This window comes from Morone saxatilis, unplaced genomic scaffold (assembly GCF_004916995.1).
Source record: "Morone saxatilis isolate NCDOM2014 unplaced genomic scaffold, NCSU_SB_2.0 Contig18, whole genome shotgun sequence".
In the NCBI taxonomy this organism is placed as follows: Eukaryota; Metazoa; Chordata; class Actinopteri; family Moronidae; genus Morone; species Morone saxatilis.
In genome coordinates, this window is record NW_023339740.1 from 1,893,357 (window position 1) to 1,910,325 (window position 16,969).

Sequence of the window (16,969 nt, forward strand, 5' to 3'; positions counted from 1 at the left end):
TGGATTGTTGACACATTTTTTAGCTCAGGGAGCCATGGGCAAGCATCATACCAAGTTTCATTTTAATCACACGTGCCGATGCGGAGATATAAACTTCTTTATTTTAAAGAGCGCCACCTTGTGGCAATGGCCTGAAATTGTGCATGATGCCTAAGGAAGACATGGGGAACTATGGACCCAAGCTTGGTGTCAATCGGACATACCAATGTGGAGAAATGCTCCACTTCCTGTTTTGATGAAAACTCTACCAAATACAATAGTGACCTCCAGTGGTCGCTGGCTCAGTCCCTAAAAATAATCAATTTTTATTCAATGTAACATATACATTCTATATGGTAAATGGTAAATGGACTGTACTTATATAGTGTCTCTCTAATCGACCAACCACTCAAAGCACTTTACACTACATGCCACATTCATCTATTGACATACATTCATACAGTGATGGCAAAGAACAGAAACTAACTCATTCAAAAGTACAATTAGCACATGTAGCAGTGCTGTGTTACAAGAGAAAGGGCCCTTGTTGCAACAGTCCCCTGACAAGGCGCAGCTCCCAAATGGAGTTTGATGATGTTATTTTTTTCTGCGACTATCCAGCTAATAAAAAGTGGGTTGACTAAGACTCTTCTCATCAACTGTTGATTTAGTGACTATGAGACCACATCATCAATCAATCAATCAATCACTAATCATCATCACTCATTCACACAGTAATCCACACTGTACTTCACCTTCTGCTCTTCTGAATCTGTCTGCATCATATGCTTACAGAACCCTTAATGATAAAACCTTTACTACGACCTACATTTTAATAATTTCTGTGTACTTGCAGAGGAATTTCAGCAGGTCTGACGTACTGACTGTCACGATGCCACGACTCATTGTCGCTCTGATGATAGCTGCTTTGTCAACAGAGATCTACACCACCAGCAGTTTGAAATCCAGCTACCACAGTAAAGGTATAGCCAGTTCTGGAGGCTTGTAAAATAACAGACAGCTGCAGACAGTCATCGGTGTACACTAAATGTATTAAAAGACAATATAATTTGAATGAGTGCACATTTTCAGTCAGTCCTTCCTTCTGTGTACACATGAAAAGAGAAAGAAATACAGGAAAATAATAACAAAAGAGAGACTCCCTGGCTCTTTTCTTATCTGCATACAGCTGACCAATCATGATGTGAACTGGGTGTGAATGCCACATGTGAAAGTTACAGAAATGGGAAAGGGCAACATCATCATCTTCATGAGATATTTTTCTAGTTCATACAACCTGTCTTTTTTTAGCCTTTCTCTAGTGGCTCTGTGTGGCTTTGACAAAAAACTAAACTAAAATCTTAAAACTTTTTTTAAATTTTTAACATTTTTATTTACAATTGTTGTAGGCCAAAAGTGATAATTAAATGATCCAATTATATACAAATGTTTTAACATTTCATCAGCATTACTTTACGTCCTGACCTGGTGCCTTTTCCTGTCTGTTTTTACACCTCATGTTTTTATTTTCTATGCTGACATTTTATTTAATTTATTATGATTATTTTCCTCTATATTTCTGAGAAATCTCAATAGCAGTGGCTACTAATCTTGAGTCTCCATAGCAATGCTAGCTATGGACTCCAAATCCAATAAAAGAAAACTCTAGGAGGAGAAAAGAGAAAAAGAATGTGTTGACAGATTTGTTTGCTTTCCCAATTCACCTTATAAGGCTCAAATGCATTTTGCTTCTCTAGACAGTCAGGTTGCTGATCCCTTGTCTAGCAACTGTGTATACCGGTACATCATCATGATAAGGTTAACACATTGCCCTCATCATTAACTTTTAATCATTACCTCTAGTTTTATAAGAAACCCACTGCATCTAATCAGAAACAGTGAAGTGAGTGCATCATTTCTCATATTTTACAACAACATTCCACTTTCAAAAAATTAGCCTCTGTACATATTTAGTCTCATTTATTTTTGTTTGAGGATTTATAGATGGTATAACAAAACTTTCTTTTTTTTAAATTAATGTAAACGAACATAGAGTTTTTAACTGGTTATGAAACAGTCTGAATTTAATACTCTATAGGACCAACAGCAAGAGGATGATATTTCTAAATAGTTATTCTTAATGCCTGCTATCCGGTCAAAATTGGTAGAATTCTCCATGAAATTAATTAAACGAGGCGGTAGAAACACTACTGTTTTTGTCCAGAGGGAGTCAACAGAAAGTAGGAGTTCTGCATTAAATATTTTTGTTGAAGGTGTTGCTCTACACAAGGTTTTAGATGAAAAATTGCATCAATTGTTGTGTAAGTTATCATATTAATGGGATCAAGTTGCAAAACGCATTAACATCTAGAACATGGTCAGGTAGTTTTTATTTGTTTGATTAGGATAAGAATTAGCAATTCAGTATTGTACATCTGTTTAAGTCCTGATAGGGTTTGTCTAGATCCTACACTTCCCATAATGCAACTTGATGCAGTGTTTTCATGAGACTCTTTATGCCTGGTATATATCAATGTCTTTCAAAATCCACACCTACAGATTGTAACATAGAATTTCTGTTCTATATTAGTCTCTGTTTTTATTTTGTCTTTTTGACTTGGAAAAAACAGATGAGAATTACTGGAAAAAAAGCTGACAAATTAAGTAGAACATTAACATTTTAATTATTTATCTTTATCTACAGTCCTGGTCATATCTAATTTATGAATAAATTGACTAAGTCAAAAATGTGGAAGTCAGATATTTTGTCTTGGTTTTTTTTTTTTTTCAGATCAGGTAATACTCAAAGCCCTGAGAGATTTAAGCCGTGCATCAATACCGGCATCAGCAAAGAATTCCAGGAATTTACCTGCTGATAAGGTCCATTCAGCTGATGGAAAGTTTCCCAGGTCAGAATGGTGGATGTCAAAGCTGGTCCTCCCTCAGACTATCAAGAAACGTCAAGATGTGTCCTCATACAACCTCAACTCCTTTGGTCTACGTTACGGAAAGTGACACAACACCTGATGTCTGTTGTTATTCTGTGTTAGAGCTGATATTTTAATTTCTTTGTACATTCAGAGTGGGGAAAGCTCAATAAAAATGTTGGTTAAAGATTATTAAAGGATCTGTTTCTTTTGTGTGAATCTATTCAGAAGAAAGGGGGAACTAATTTGTAGATTCATGCGCAGCCAGGATTTTACAAAGTTCAGAAAGAGTGTGAAATGGGGTTCAGTAAAAGTTGAAGTAAATGCAATAGAATAAAATGGAATTAGAAAAGAAGAAGTTTTCCTGCTGGGTTTTTCCTACTTAACCATGGCCCTATCAAACACAAACAAACCTCTGGTGATAGGCAACAAAGCAAAGATTTTGTGTTGTTTAAACAAAAAACAACTTCCCATGTCTACACTTGTAACATTGCAAACGCAACTCTCCAACTTTTGCCCCTCCTTCGATGTGTGCCAGATGTAGGCCATTGTCCAACGTAACTGTAGCATACTTATTGGGTGGGGTGGAGAACTCGGGTTAGGGTGATGGACTTTGCTTTGAACTTGGGGACTTTAATCCTGACACTGGCAGGGGCATGGAAGACATTGACCTTGTGCCTCCTTTGTGTATCTTTTCACTGATATTGGCAGCTCCACCCCATAAGCACCCAATGAACAGAAATTGACAACACCTCGGCCTTGCTTTAATTAATTCAATTCAGTTCAATTCAGTTTTACTTGTATAGCGCCAGTTCTTAACAAAAGTCATCTCAGAACACTTTTCAAATAAAGCAAGTCTAGACTGTACTCCTTATAAAATTATTTTACCACGTACTTGTTGCTTGTTAATGTCCTACCACCTGAAAGAAATATAAGATATTTAAATAACTGGTTTGTGTGAGTATGTCTCCTAATAACACTATTTATTTCCTAACACTATTGATTTCTATTCTCTGGATCATTGAGATCATCATGGATCAGCAGGTAAAAGTGCATCAGTGCTAGCTGTAGGCCTGCTGCTTCCATAAAAAATGTTAAAATAAAAATATTTCATAGGAAAAGGGTCATCAGTTTACTCTGAGAATCAAAAAGTTGTGTAAAAAGGGAAAAAGGTTGCGAACTAATGGTATAGTCAATAATGACGAGCCGTGTCTTGATTAACCATTGCTTTAGGTACACTCAGCCAGAAAAAATTGAATAATTGTCATATGGATCAACTGTTAGCATAGTGTAAAAGCGCTTTGAGTGGTCGGAAGACTAGAAAGGTGCTATACATTATTATACACATTTTGTTTTTTGTTGTTGAGCCAAAACATTTCTTTTTATGTATCATGTAATGACCATTTTAAGTTACAGTGACTAGATTTTTCAGTTTTATTTTTTGTTCTTTATCATTCATTTATGTCAAACATTTAAGCTGATACTCAAAATAGGTCTTGTTCACTAACAAAATGAAGTACATTTATTAAACTTTTATTTAGAATTATATAGGAGCAATAGTACACATTGCTGCATAGGTTTTACTGGTTATCATTAAATCATCATTAATCATTAATCATCAGAGGTTTAAATAAATCAGTAAATGATTGTAAAATTAGATGTAATACAGATCCTGTACAACTGCAAGATTTTTTAAAATTCTGTAAAGATGCTTTTTTGCATGTTTTTATAGGACAGCTGAAGAGTGACAGAAAATGGGGAGAGAGAGAGGCGATGATATGCTGCTAAGGGCCACAGGTCAGACTCAAACCCATGGCTGCTGCAGTAAGGACTCAGATTTGGTACATGGGGTGGCAGCTCTGCCAGGTGAGCTACCAGGTAGGAGTATCTTTTAAGCAGTACTACTACTGGGTCATTAATTGTAACCCAAATCGCACATAGTACAGTACATTAGCAAAATAAATGACAACAGTTGAGATACTAATCAGTTCTCCCTTCTGTCTACCCACTATTTAATTAACACTGTTACTTAAAGGGCATCCAGCTTTCCATCACTGCAACAAGATGTTCTTCTGCTTAGACCATGGAAGAGCTGCTGGGGAAAAACTAAGAAAAACAAAGGATTTCATTAAAAGCAAAAATCAGTCAAATCCAAAGTGAAATAAGAAACATATATCATATGACATATCAAATGAAAGATTTTTTAAAAATCTACTGAGCTAAGAACAAAACATACTGCACTGAGGAAAGGGCTATTCACAGCTGACAGCACAAATCCTAAGGCCATGGGGAAGAAGGACCTACAGAGGGAAACAAAACAGTGTAATTGAAATACCTATTTTTGAACTATTCAATTAAAAAAAGTAAAACTATATTATTTATTTATTTATCTAGTCATTCATTGTTTATTATCATTTATTCATCTAGTTATTTATTTTTGAAGCCTTATCTTTCTGTCTCAGAAACACCCTTACAGGAGTTACCTGAATAAGAGCACAAAGCCGTAACTCTCCACCAGAATTCCAATGATTGGCCATCGGCACAGCACCAGAGACACACCTCCCAGGAAGAAGAAAGAACCTCGAAACTTATGCCTTTGGAAAAAGAAGTGAGCTGTCCTCCTGAGGCCAATAATGAATGTCAAACCACTCAGAAACAAGATCTACAAGGGGGGTAATCAAATCAAGGAATAATAAAACACATTCTCACATTATAATTTTTTTTTACATTTTTTGTCTGGTTTCTCCAAAGCTAAATCTTCTTACTCAATCAAAAGCACAGTAGGAATGTGTGTAGACGTTCCTGTCTCTGACAAAGATGTTGTTTACATGTGTTTGAATGGATAAAAAGTATTCTGTCTCTGAATTCACCTTTAAAGAATTTATTGTTGCTTTGTCTTCTGACTATGTACTAACTATATGGCTTAGAAAACTGGCAGAGGCAACTGTATACTGTATTGTATTATGAACCTTGAATATTGTACTCACATGCCCATGTTTACATTGAAAGAGATATTGGTTGCCCTAATCATTTGTCCCATACTTTCTGTAAAGAGACCCTCTCCTAATGGTTTTCCAATATGAGATAAAAGTTAAGTTTCAGTTTCACCTCTTAGTCCATAGCATGCAGCCTATCTCTTAATCATCCATGTGCTTTTTCTCTCTCACTGTCATTCTATTTCTCTCTGTCATTTCTTTTTTTCTCTCTCTCAGGGCTCTATGGCTCAGGAAGTAGAGTGTGTCATCCACCAATGAGATAATTGACTCGTCCTTGAGCAAGATACTGAACTCCCTCGCTTTAACCTCCCCAAGTGTGAAGGAGAAACTACATTGGCCTTAAAATGCTTGAAAAGCGCAACCCAAATGCAAATTAAAAGTTTTTCCCTTCATGAACAAACACATTGCACACAGCCTGCACAGTAATATATGAATAATAATAAATATGAAGTACACAACATAAAACGTGTTTAGTCTAACATTTAACGGAAGGAAGGAAGGAACTAAAACAGTCAGACAGTAAAACTTAACTAGTTACTATTACTACATTTACATTACATTTCAAAGAGAAATAAAGTATTGTACTTTTTCCAATATACATTTATTTGACAGTAGTGGTGCACATGCACAATAAAGTAAAAAAAAAAAAGATAATTTGATTGTTTTGACAGATATTGAGATATGATTCACAATTAGTGGGAAGTATCCTTTTTGCATCACAAATTTCACCGAAAAATATGAATTCACTGAAAAAAACTAATAAATAAATGTTTGGGGCTCTGTTCCAAACAAAACATGTATTCTTAAATCTGAAGAGCAAGATTTGTAGGCCAGGGTATCTCTGTAGCACTAAAATTCTCTCATTATAATGCTGTTTGTCACACATTTTACCTTCATAAAAAAATTACAGCTTCTGATCGATCAATCGATTTCAATAATATTTCGATTGATTGTGCAGCCCTATTTGACTGCTGTAGATACTAGTTACTCTGAAGATTAAAGCTGCACTAATCAATTCTTTATGAACAATTTATTACATAACTGTATTTGTCATTAATTACCACTAAACTTTTCCCAAAGGTATTTCTTTTTATATGAATGGGTGGAGTTGTCTTTCGATGTTAATATGAGCCAATGATGGTTGACAATGAGCAGATGTGTGTAGCATGAAAGATTACTCACATTCCCGAAGGCCAGCAAAACAGAGTCAAAGTACAACAGCACACCAAAGAGTAGGAAAAATGAACCAAATCCAATCAGACCAATACCAATCTCTGGAAAACAAACATACACATAGGGGTTAGGAACATTAAAGCAAGACTTTGGTCAATACAAAAATGTAAAATAAGTTGTTTGAGATTTACAGTGATTTGTATTTTCATACGGGGGATTGGCAAAATGTTAGCCATATTATAACTTGACTTTTTTTTTATTGATTTTTTGGTTTCTCTTCTCACTTTAAGATAGTCATCAGGTATTGGTTGGTTGTAGTGTTTCATCAAACTGCAAACAACAATGCACAAATCAAAACTGAAATGTACACCCTTCACATTGAATGACTTAGTTCAAAATCAAAACTCATGATGGGTTTTCTTTTCATATATCATTGCCAGCTCGTTATCAAACTTTTTACTACTTTACTTCCATTTTTAGATAAACATATAAAGCAAAAAAATTCTTAAAAATAAACAATTGTTTTTTTTGCCTTACAGGCAGTTAGTCAATCATGTCAGTCCGACACGCAGTAGAAAGTAGATTAATAACTGTCATTTAAAGGATAAGTCTTACATAATTCCATATGAATCTTATTTAATGAAAAGACCAAAACTATCAGCATTTCTAGCATCAGCATACCTTTATCCAAAGAACACCTCAAACAAATTCAGTCCAGAAAGCGCTCCTACCCACACATTTTCTTTTTTTTTTTTTTACACAAATACATATGTTATGAAAAAGCTGGTTTGACATTTAAATATTATTAAGCATATTGGACACAATGAATGATGGGTAGGCTGAACCATCAGCACAAGCTGTGCATGAAATTCTGATTTGAGGCAGCCTATCATCCTTAGAGGCCTGCTATCGGCCGATTCATTACTTAAGAGAGGCCATTCTGGGTAGACATATTTGTAGACCTTATTTTACAACACTTAAGTTACTGCAGTCAGGGTATAAGTCACTTTAGCTTCTTTATACAAACCTCCTCAGTCACCCTATTTACTACAAATCTGTTGACTCATTAGAGGGGCATTGACTTTATATTCATATTTTAAGAAGAGAGCAACTATAGTAAGACTTACTTTGTAACTGTGTGATTGCCACCATGGTAATCCCTTATGTGTTCCCTCCTCTCGTACTGTCTGGCTTTGTTTCTCTGTGACGGTCATGAACAAATGAGTCCTTTCCTTTTCACAACCGTGACCTTTGTGCGTTGACGTTGTCAGGTGAACATTAACCAGAGCAGGTTCTCAGTGAGCCACTGTACCGGGGATTCTCAGGTAAAGGGATAACTACCCAAGTAATGTCATCAGCCATTCAAAGATATTTAATGCATTTATCCTTTATCTTCTGTATGGGCACTTTAAAAGTTCTGACTCCTAGGTTTACATACAGATGGAGCTGCCTAGAATTGCCGGCAGCTCCATGACAGGCCCTTGTTTATCTGAATTGAGTGAATGGATATGTCTGGCTGGCAGCCCGATGTGACGGCAATTCTGAGTGGCTAGTATGTATTTGTTTTGTCTTTTTATATATTTTTCTTTCTTTTTTGTCTTTCTTTCTCTCCAAAAGGAAGGAAAGAAAAGTATATATGTAGATAGGATGTAGGTATATGGATAATATGGTTATGTATTTGTGTGCATGTATGTATATTATATGTACACATAACACACGTGCATACACATTTTTCTTTCTCTACATTGCCACCAGCTCAAACTCATGTTGTATTCCTCTGTTTGTTTCTGGCCCCTGTTTTTGTCATTTTTTCAATTATTTTTTTTGACTGTTCATGTTCACTTTATTGCACAATAATACCCAAGTATACCATAAAGATATGCTTCATCTTTTTTTAACCTTTATTTATTTAGGGAAAATTCACTCCCAGGGTACTTCAGTGGAGGTAATGAAGGAGGGAGCTGCACCTTCACTTTCCCTGGTCGCACACCAATTCCAGGAAAGGAATGTAACAACTGTCTTTAATTAAGAAATGTAAACTCATAACACTCATACAACCTTTATACAACCTGGATCTTATTTTGGTGTTTTGGTCATCATGCCTACCAATTTGGATTTTATTTTATTTTACTTTGCTTTGTCAGACCACCATGCACAACTTCATAATGGCTTCAGTGTTGACACACTTTCAACTGGTTTTTAACACAACTGATATTATTTCTCCATGCATTCAAACATGAATATGCCAGATATGGAGGCTGGCTAGACGGTTTCTCAATCTCATCAATTCACCAGACACACTTATTTTTATAGCATTAGCGGTTGTTAGTTTTTATTTTCATTAATTTATATTGCCAGTAGCTGAATTGTTACATACATTGCCATTTTGATCTGGTATACAGGATTTTTGAGGATTTGAGGATATGTTCCATAAATCACAACATGAAGATGACGTCTAAGCATCAATGACTCCCCACATTCTTGAATGTATTTTCATTATGAGCATGTGCCAGATAAATTAATCTGAACTTCTCAGTCTCTGATCAGTCTCCTGATTGAATTAGGTAGCCAGCTTTGTTCTTACTTACAATGTCTACTATTTGGGCGGCTGTGGCTCAGATGGTAGAGTGGATCTAGTGATCGGAGGGTTGTTTGTCCTTAACCACTGAATCCCAAATTGCTCCCGATGGCTGTGCCATCTGTGTGTGAAGCAGTGATGCAATTGTTTAGTTCAGAGCACACCTCCCTGCCCTTCCATGTGCATACATGGAGAAGTTTAAGACAAGGAGAGACATGTATTAATTAGATACAATTATGGGTTGCAAAACGGCTTGCAGAGAAAGCAGCAAAGATAGGCAGGCTAAAGCAGCTTTAATAAGGCGCCCTGAATGATATTTGCCAATTGGATGCTTGAGGGAATCAGCTGAGCTGTCAGCTGACTGTGTATAGTTTTTCCAATAGGAAGCTTAAGAGGAATCAGCCGAGCCATCAGCTGATTCCTACGACTAGCTGTGATCAGCAGATGTAGCTGGAATTTACAGCTGAGCTTGACTTCGTGGCCTGCCTGAACTAACGCTGTGCTTAATATCTCAAACTTTGAGAAGGCATGTGTCTTGTCCTCATGTTACACTGACATCACTAAAAATAAGTATAATGGGTGAGGAAACAGGAGCAGATAACCATAGGTTACAGGCCAACATTTTCTCAACTTAAAGATCCCCTCCATACATGCATTAAGATGTATATACAAATAGTCTGTTTGGAAAATAAATGTGTTTGAAATGTTAACAACAAAAAGGGAGGATTTCCATGTAAAAATGCTTAAAAAGGCATCTACTTTCACCTTCCAGAATGAATATGCAAATTTTGTTCATTTCAAAGTTTCAAAAATATTCCTGCTGGACACAAGACGTCTCTTACTTCATCCAGTCAGTGTATGTGGAAACATCCTTCTAGGGTCAAACTCTGCACATACACAATTGTGTTTAGAGAAGCTCTCTCTATATATGTCTCAATGCAATTCATGATGATGTTTTATAAATTATTTGTATGTTAATTTGGGAGATATGCTTCATCTTTTTTTGTAAATGATGGTGATCATCAGTGTGCAAACTATACCATGGCTTTCAGGGGAGCTTACTTTTTGTTATTATGGGACTGACTGACTTACACTACGGCTTTAACACACAGACTGACTGAGACTTTTTTTCTTCTCACAAATTTTAGGTGAGCTCATTATTATTAAGAGATACCAAGCTTCCCATTCAATTAGGGAGTTTCATTGTCTAAGATTTGATGTGAAAGAATCCAGTCTGTCTTTGTTTTTGTACTTTTTTATTCAGACATACAGTTTGATATAACAAAAGCTGTAGAATATCATCAGCGAGCCTATTGGTAATGACTGGACTGGACAGTTAATCTTAGGAGTCCTTTTGGCAGTGAACTTCATCATCAACGAGTGGATTAAAATAACAGCAGTATCATCATTCCAGGCAGCCAGACATGTTTTATCATACAAAATACTGTGATGAATTCAGAAGCATCTAGAAACACATATTTTTATACATTAACTTTATTGCAAGGTTTTCTGAAAGCAAGCATATTATTTGTCTCTTTTTTAACATTTGCATAGTTCAAGCAATTTGTCTATTTTTCCTCAAAGTAGCAATGGTTACATGTACTATAGGATATATTGTAACTGAAGTCCAAAATATTAAATACATTGACCAATGTAAATGATGTATATATTCTTTATTTTTATCATCCACAAATGCTACATCTAGTATCAAATATTGGACACCACCTTTTGGCTGTCATGTCAACAGATTCCAATTTATCTAAAAATATCTATGTTCTGCTCCTTCAAACAATCCTCAAGAGCAATAAAATAAAAACAAAGTCTTTCTTGTGAAAAATGCTAAACGCAATTGAGTGTAAAAATTTAACCTGTCATCAAATATCAATGCATCTAAAAAAATATGTACTCCCTCTTTTGAACTTATTCCCTTTCTTAATATAACTTAAAACAAGAAAAAATAGAAGTATTCTCTTAAATCCTTGTTTTGTTTTTGCGTAGTGAGATCCATTAAGTGCTTTCCACATAAAATTCAATTTTCTGTAAAATATTCTCTGAATCTGAGCATGTAGTTACAGTAGCCTTCTACAAAGACAGGTCACTTGAACATCGAAGTGTGTAAGCATAAATAACACATACATAACAAAGGGGAGGTGTGTGTGGTCACAGCATTCAAATCTGGAGGAAGGTGTAATGAAGAGGCATGGCCTAAACTAGAGAGATAAGATTCTAGTGGCTTTTTTTTAATAATACGGACCATGATGATGTTCTAAGTATGTCTAACATTTGAAGCTAGAATTGTTTAGTGTATCATTATAGATAGTATAGACAATACTAAAGTATAGTCAGGGCACCAAAATACCAGCAGATGTAGTCAAAACTCCACATCTACCTGCATACTTACTCTATTTAATCATTGCCTTAAAGTACAACGTTTTAAAATGAAATGTACTGTAATTAACTAATGTATTATTTACTTTATTCATATATTACATTTATTTCAAAACATATTATTGAATTATTTAATATTTTATTTTATAATTTATATTTTTCACTTCGGAATTCCACTTAACACAGCACATTTTGATCATGTCTAACCTTAGCAATCCCCATTGGTGCCATCAGTCATTGCATTTCCTCCAGATTTAAACTTGTTTTTAAGTCATGTCACTTATGTCCATTCATCACAGCATATAAAACAGACAGACATGTTTCAGACTTATGGCACTGCATGATTAGCTGAAATGTTGTTGGGATATGTTACATGACAGTAATTTCCCGTATATAATTCCTCTCAAATAACTGCATCTTTAGCTAACTCCTCTTTACACAGACAAGTGTTTTTCTAGCAGTGTTACACTTCTAAGGTCACTTCTATTTTACTTTCCACATACAGTGTAACATTTCTAAACGCATATCCAACATACCTACTGTACATTTATGTAGACAATCACTGTAAGAATTTCAGGAAAATGCAGGAATGCACACAGTGGTTGGTGGTGAGGTGACTGTGTCGCTGTTTGATGCAACTCTGTCTCATATGAATTACATTCATATGCATCTGTTCTGGATAAGAGATTTACACTGAGTGCCAACATTCTGTGCCAAAACAGTTCAGAAATGTAAGGTTCATATAGAGCAGTGCACAGCGATGGTGTGGAGGCCGAGGTGTAGGATGGCTATATCCAATTCGGTTCAATTCAATTTATTTGTATAGTGGCAAATCATTACAGAAGTTATCTCAGGACACTTTTTTTTTAAATGGAGTAGTTCTAGACCGTACTCCTCATAAAACAGTTCCAATATCCCATAAGTGTTTGACTTCAACAAGAGTCCCAGGTATTCGTCAAATTTCCTACAAGTACTCTGTGCTAACTTTTCCCTTGTCTAACCACCAGATGACCACCATAAAGATTAGGAAAGTTACAAAAATTCTTTGCTGATATCCTAACTGCAGTTTGCCATGACCATATGTTGAAGGAATACTGAATTGAAAAATAGTATTCCACTACAAAAAAAGCTTCTGGTCTATTCAAGCTATTTCTGTCTCTTCTTTTAGGCTTCATTATTGCCTCAGACAGATGCTTCTTTACATCTGTGGCAAAAGATTGTGTCCTGGCCTGCTGTGTTTTTTATTTCCTTCTTACACAGTCTAGTATGTGCATTCTTTTTTGATTATATCAGGGACTTTACGCTCCTACAAGTAAGTGAGTAAAACCATCACAGAAAATATGAGAGGGGGTCCTCTTGGTATCCTCCTAGCAACACAGGTTAGTAAATTAATATTGTGTTTTTGAGGTAGGACAAGATGTGGTCTTATGCAAGTTTTTAAGATGGGTCATGATTTCATCTCTTCATCTTCAGCTCTGCGTCGCAAAAAGCTCTGTGCTCTTGCGTGTTTGGTGTCAGAAATAGGTGATGTACTGAAGCAAAACATAATCCAGGTGACATTACTTTACAATGATGATGGAAAACAGGCATCACAGTGAGTTCAGAAGAGTCCTCTGCTTTTTACAGTATATTTTTTTAAGTATGACGGCTTCAGTCTTGACAGTTGTCTCAGTGTGGACAAATACAGTCAGGCTGTCACTAAGTCCTCACTGGGCCACAAGCCATTGGTGTTTTTTCAGGGTTGATATAGAGATCTAAGAACATCTTCATTTGGCTTTTTATTGTCCAGAAGCATGTTCAAAGGCTTTCTGTAGGTTTTAGCGAGAGTCTTGTCGACTCGTTAACCTCAGTGACGTTCATGTGGCAAAACCCTAACTCCTTCTCTGGATTCATCTCTGCTGCTGTTTTTTTCTTGTTCATCTTCAGCATTGGCCTCTTATATGCAGTATTACTGTGTGAATTCACATCGAACCTCAATCTCACCATCAACATAGTTAATCAGTAATCTCTATCTCTTAGTAGATACGTCCTGAGCTAAATTATATAGATATATTACACAATTTGAAGCTGGTAGAAGACCTTCCCTTGTGTGGGTGGCTGTAATAAGTTGGATGAACTGGAGTTTGGGAGGTTAACCTTACAAGTCTTTATAGCTTCTATTCATGTTTTAAATTTGTCCTTTCTTCTTAGGACCTCCTTCGCTTTTGTCATATTGTTGTTAACTGCTAAATTAAATAAACGTAATTTGTCTGGGGCCATTTTCATTGTTCAGTTTGTCCAGAGATACCTCAGAAAGATGCTCCATCAAATTTGACAGCAGCCAGGGCTTGAGCTACAAACAAAAGAAGAAGCAAAGAAAGACAAAGGGTAAGAGTGATACAAAGGTCATTTCAGATTACCTGGGAACTGAGTACTGTTCACTGTCAGGGGAAATAACTGGAAATCTAACTTCGTAAGCAATTTAAGAAATATTTATATGTAATCACTGCTACAGCACAATGTGACTTTTTATACAGGAATTCTAAGCTACAGTGGGTGGTATCTACTTGATAGTGACAAACAAAATCAACAAAAGCCCCAACTTGCTTGTTGTCCAAAGCTTTCAACTACATATCTTGCCATGTGAAATGTTTTCAGAAAGTTTGACCTTTTGAATTCTGAGAATGGACCTTCAAGCTTAGTAAAACGTCTCCAAAACAAGACACACTTTTTCCACATCATGTCCAGGTAGTTCATTTCTGTTCCTCCATTTCTTTTTGCAAACCAAAGATAAAAGCAAATAAATTTGTCTGGACCAAACATCTGTCATCAGCATCTTAAACTTATAAACATGAACATTTTTATTTTTATTTTATTTTTATTCAAAACCTATATTGGTCCAATATAATGTACCACATTATAAACCTGAGTAAATGTAAAGCAGTCCCAAAGAAAGAAGCAAGCAGAGTGTCAAAACAGGATAGGGGAAGACGGAGACGTGGTGTGTTGAACGGAGACTCACCTTGTGTGACTCAGACCTTCATGATGTGGGCAGAGTTGGGAAAGTCAGCAGAGGAAGGGGGAGGTGCCAGGCTGGTCGGGGAGGTGTGGGGACTGGGGGCACACTGGGCTGGAATGAGATGGAGGGTGGTGGGAGGGGTATCAAAATGGGAAGAAAAACAAGTAGTAAACCAATCAAAGGGAGAAGTATGTATAGGTAGCAGGTGAAGAGGAGGGACGTGTGACTGAGCATACCGTGACTTTGAGGGTAAAAAAACTGTTAATTCAGATTTCACTGGATCACTGTGTAACCTGTAAATACAGCTCTGCAGGTCTTCAGCGCTACTAAAATATAAGTTGACTTGACACACTGAAAAAGTCACAAGTCAAATAAAGGAGCTTAAAGGTAATATGTACAAGAGTAAGAACATCAATATAGCAGCAAAAAACAATTTGCTTTGTCAATATACAGTATACCGATCAGCCATAACATTCAGAGCATCTCCAAAACTGCAGCTCTTGTTGGGTGTTCCTGGTCTAAAGTGGTCAGTACCTATCAAAAGTGGTTCAAGGAAGGAAAAGACTCATTGATGCACGTGGGGAGCAAAGGCTGTAGCTCAAACTGCTGAAAAAGTTAATGCTGGTTCTGACAGAAAGGTGTCCGAACACAGTGCATCGCAGTTTGTTGCACATGGGGCTGCTTAACATATGTTATGGCTGATCGATGTATAGTGGAGTAATGGCATCCTGAGCAGATAATGACGCCACACTCCTTCCTTCTGTGTTATTTATTATTAATACAGTGACTTTACAATGGCTTTGAGGGCAGCAACTGAATTAGCTGTTTGTTTTCTCATGTACCTCGTTGACTTAATGATTTATTTTTAATGAAAAGACTAACAAAGACAACATTTTATTTTGTTCTGACCAGTTTCAATGAAGATGTGTTTTTTCTATGATCTGCAAGGTAAAATATTTGTCAATGGAGTCTGGTGGCGTTCAATAGTGGTATAACTGGCTGTTTCTGGTTAAACAAAAGGTCTACCATTGTAGAGATTATTTCTATAATGTTGTCAGACACTCAGGATAACAATCTGTGCCTGTCAGTAGCAAAAATAAAGCACTTGTGGACCTACTTTGAAGGGAACATTGGTCCCCAAGTTGCTACAACTGGACTATAGCTAGCAGCTCTTTGAGACTGTGAGGAACAGTTATGCTTAGAGCCAAATGCTAATGTTGATGATGTTAAAATACTGATATTTATCAGTTCTTGTTTATCACATTTATAATATATGGTTCAGATATATGTTCAGTGTTTCAGCAGTGTTTCAAATGGTAAATGGACTGTACTTATATAGCGCCTTTCTAGTCTTTCAACCACTACATGCCACACTCACCCCATTTCACACACATTCATACACTCATGACAGTGGCTGCCATGCAAGGTGGCAACTGCTCACCAGAATGGAAACTAACCATTCACACACAGTCATACACAGATGCACAGCAATTTGGGGTTCAGCGAGAGGAGTCAGGGATCGATCCGCCAACCTTCTGATTCGTGGACAACCCGCTCTACCTCTGAGCACAGCCGCCACAACTTAACATATAGCCAAGGCTATAAATAGTAGAAATTGTAAAGAGTTTCGCAAGTACTTGGATATAAGGAAAAATATTGGACAAATTGAAGACTTGATGACGGTACGAGATGAAAAGTTAACATCACTAAATTCATAAGGATTCGTCATCTGGAGACCATGAATATCTATACAAAATGTCATGCCATTTCTTTCTCTATTTGACATGCTATTTCAGTCTGTCTCACTAGTGCTGAGGACTTAGAATGGAGACTTTCAGGTGGTAGGTTTAGGTAGGTGATATTATTGTTATTATTAAGTATTATTATTGCTACAGTTACTGTTGTTACTGTTGTCGCTGCTCGCTGTCCC

The 16,969-nt window shown here is 36.3% G+C and overlaps 3 protein-coding genes across 3 annotated transcripts in view; 1 reads left to right on the forward strand and 2 right to left on the reverse strand.

Moving 5' to 3' along the window:
- Nucleotides 1-3,098, forward strand: part of kiss1 (KiSS-1 metastasis suppressor) — a 5,053-nt gene extending 1,955 nt beyond the window's left edge. The window contains exons 2-3 of the mRNA XM_035662203.1: nt 836-962; nt 2,771-3,098. Coding sequence (XP_035518096.1) covers nt 872-962; nt 2,771-2,994 — 315 coding nt within the window. The 5' untranslated portion in view covers nt 836-871 and the 3' untranslated portion in view covers nt 2,995-3,098. The remainder of the gene's footprint in view (nt 1-835; nt 963-2,770) is intronic.
- A 1,625-nt stretch (nt 3,099-4,723) lies between these two features.
- golt1a (golgi transport 1A) lies at nt 4,724-8,291 on the reverse strand. The gene is made up of 5 exons (XM_035662200.1): nt 8,203-8,291; nt 7,085-7,176; nt 5,390-5,568; nt 5,143-5,206; nt 4,724-5,012 (listed from the first exon to the last, which is right to left on the reverse strand). The coding sequence occupies exons 1-5, from the start codon at nt 8,225-8,227 to the stop codon at nt 4,983-4,985; spliced, it is 390 nt and encodes a 129-aa protein (XP_035518093.1). The 5' UTR covers nt 8,228-8,291; the 3' UTR covers nt 4,724-4,982.
- A 2,609-nt stretch (nt 8,292-10,900) lies between these two features.
- The window catches only part of plekha6 (pleckstrin homology domain containing, family A member 6), a gene marked incomplete at its 5' end in the record, with an annotated part of 45,751 nt that continues 39,682 nt past the window's right edge, over nt 10,901-16,969 (reverse strand). The window contains 2 exon segments of the mRNA XM_035661676.1: nt 10,901-14,373; nt 15,043-15,150. Coding sequence (XP_035517569.1) covers nt 15,053-15,150 — 98 coding nt within the window.

Excerpts from the sequence above, each read along its gene's own strand:
- golt1a (XM_035662200.1), bottom strand. The coding sequence starts at position 8,227 with ATGGTGGCAATCACACAGTTACAAA. Across the intron at positions 5,569-7,084 it reads TTTTGCTGGCCTTCGGGAAT|ATCTTGTTTCTGAGTGGTTT; the intron begins GTGAGTAATCTT and ends CCCCCCTTGTAG. Across the intron at positions 5,207-5,389 it reads GGCTTTGTGCTCTTATTCAG|GTCCTTCTTCCCCATGGCCT; the intron begins GTAACTCCTGTA and ends TTCCCTCTGTAG.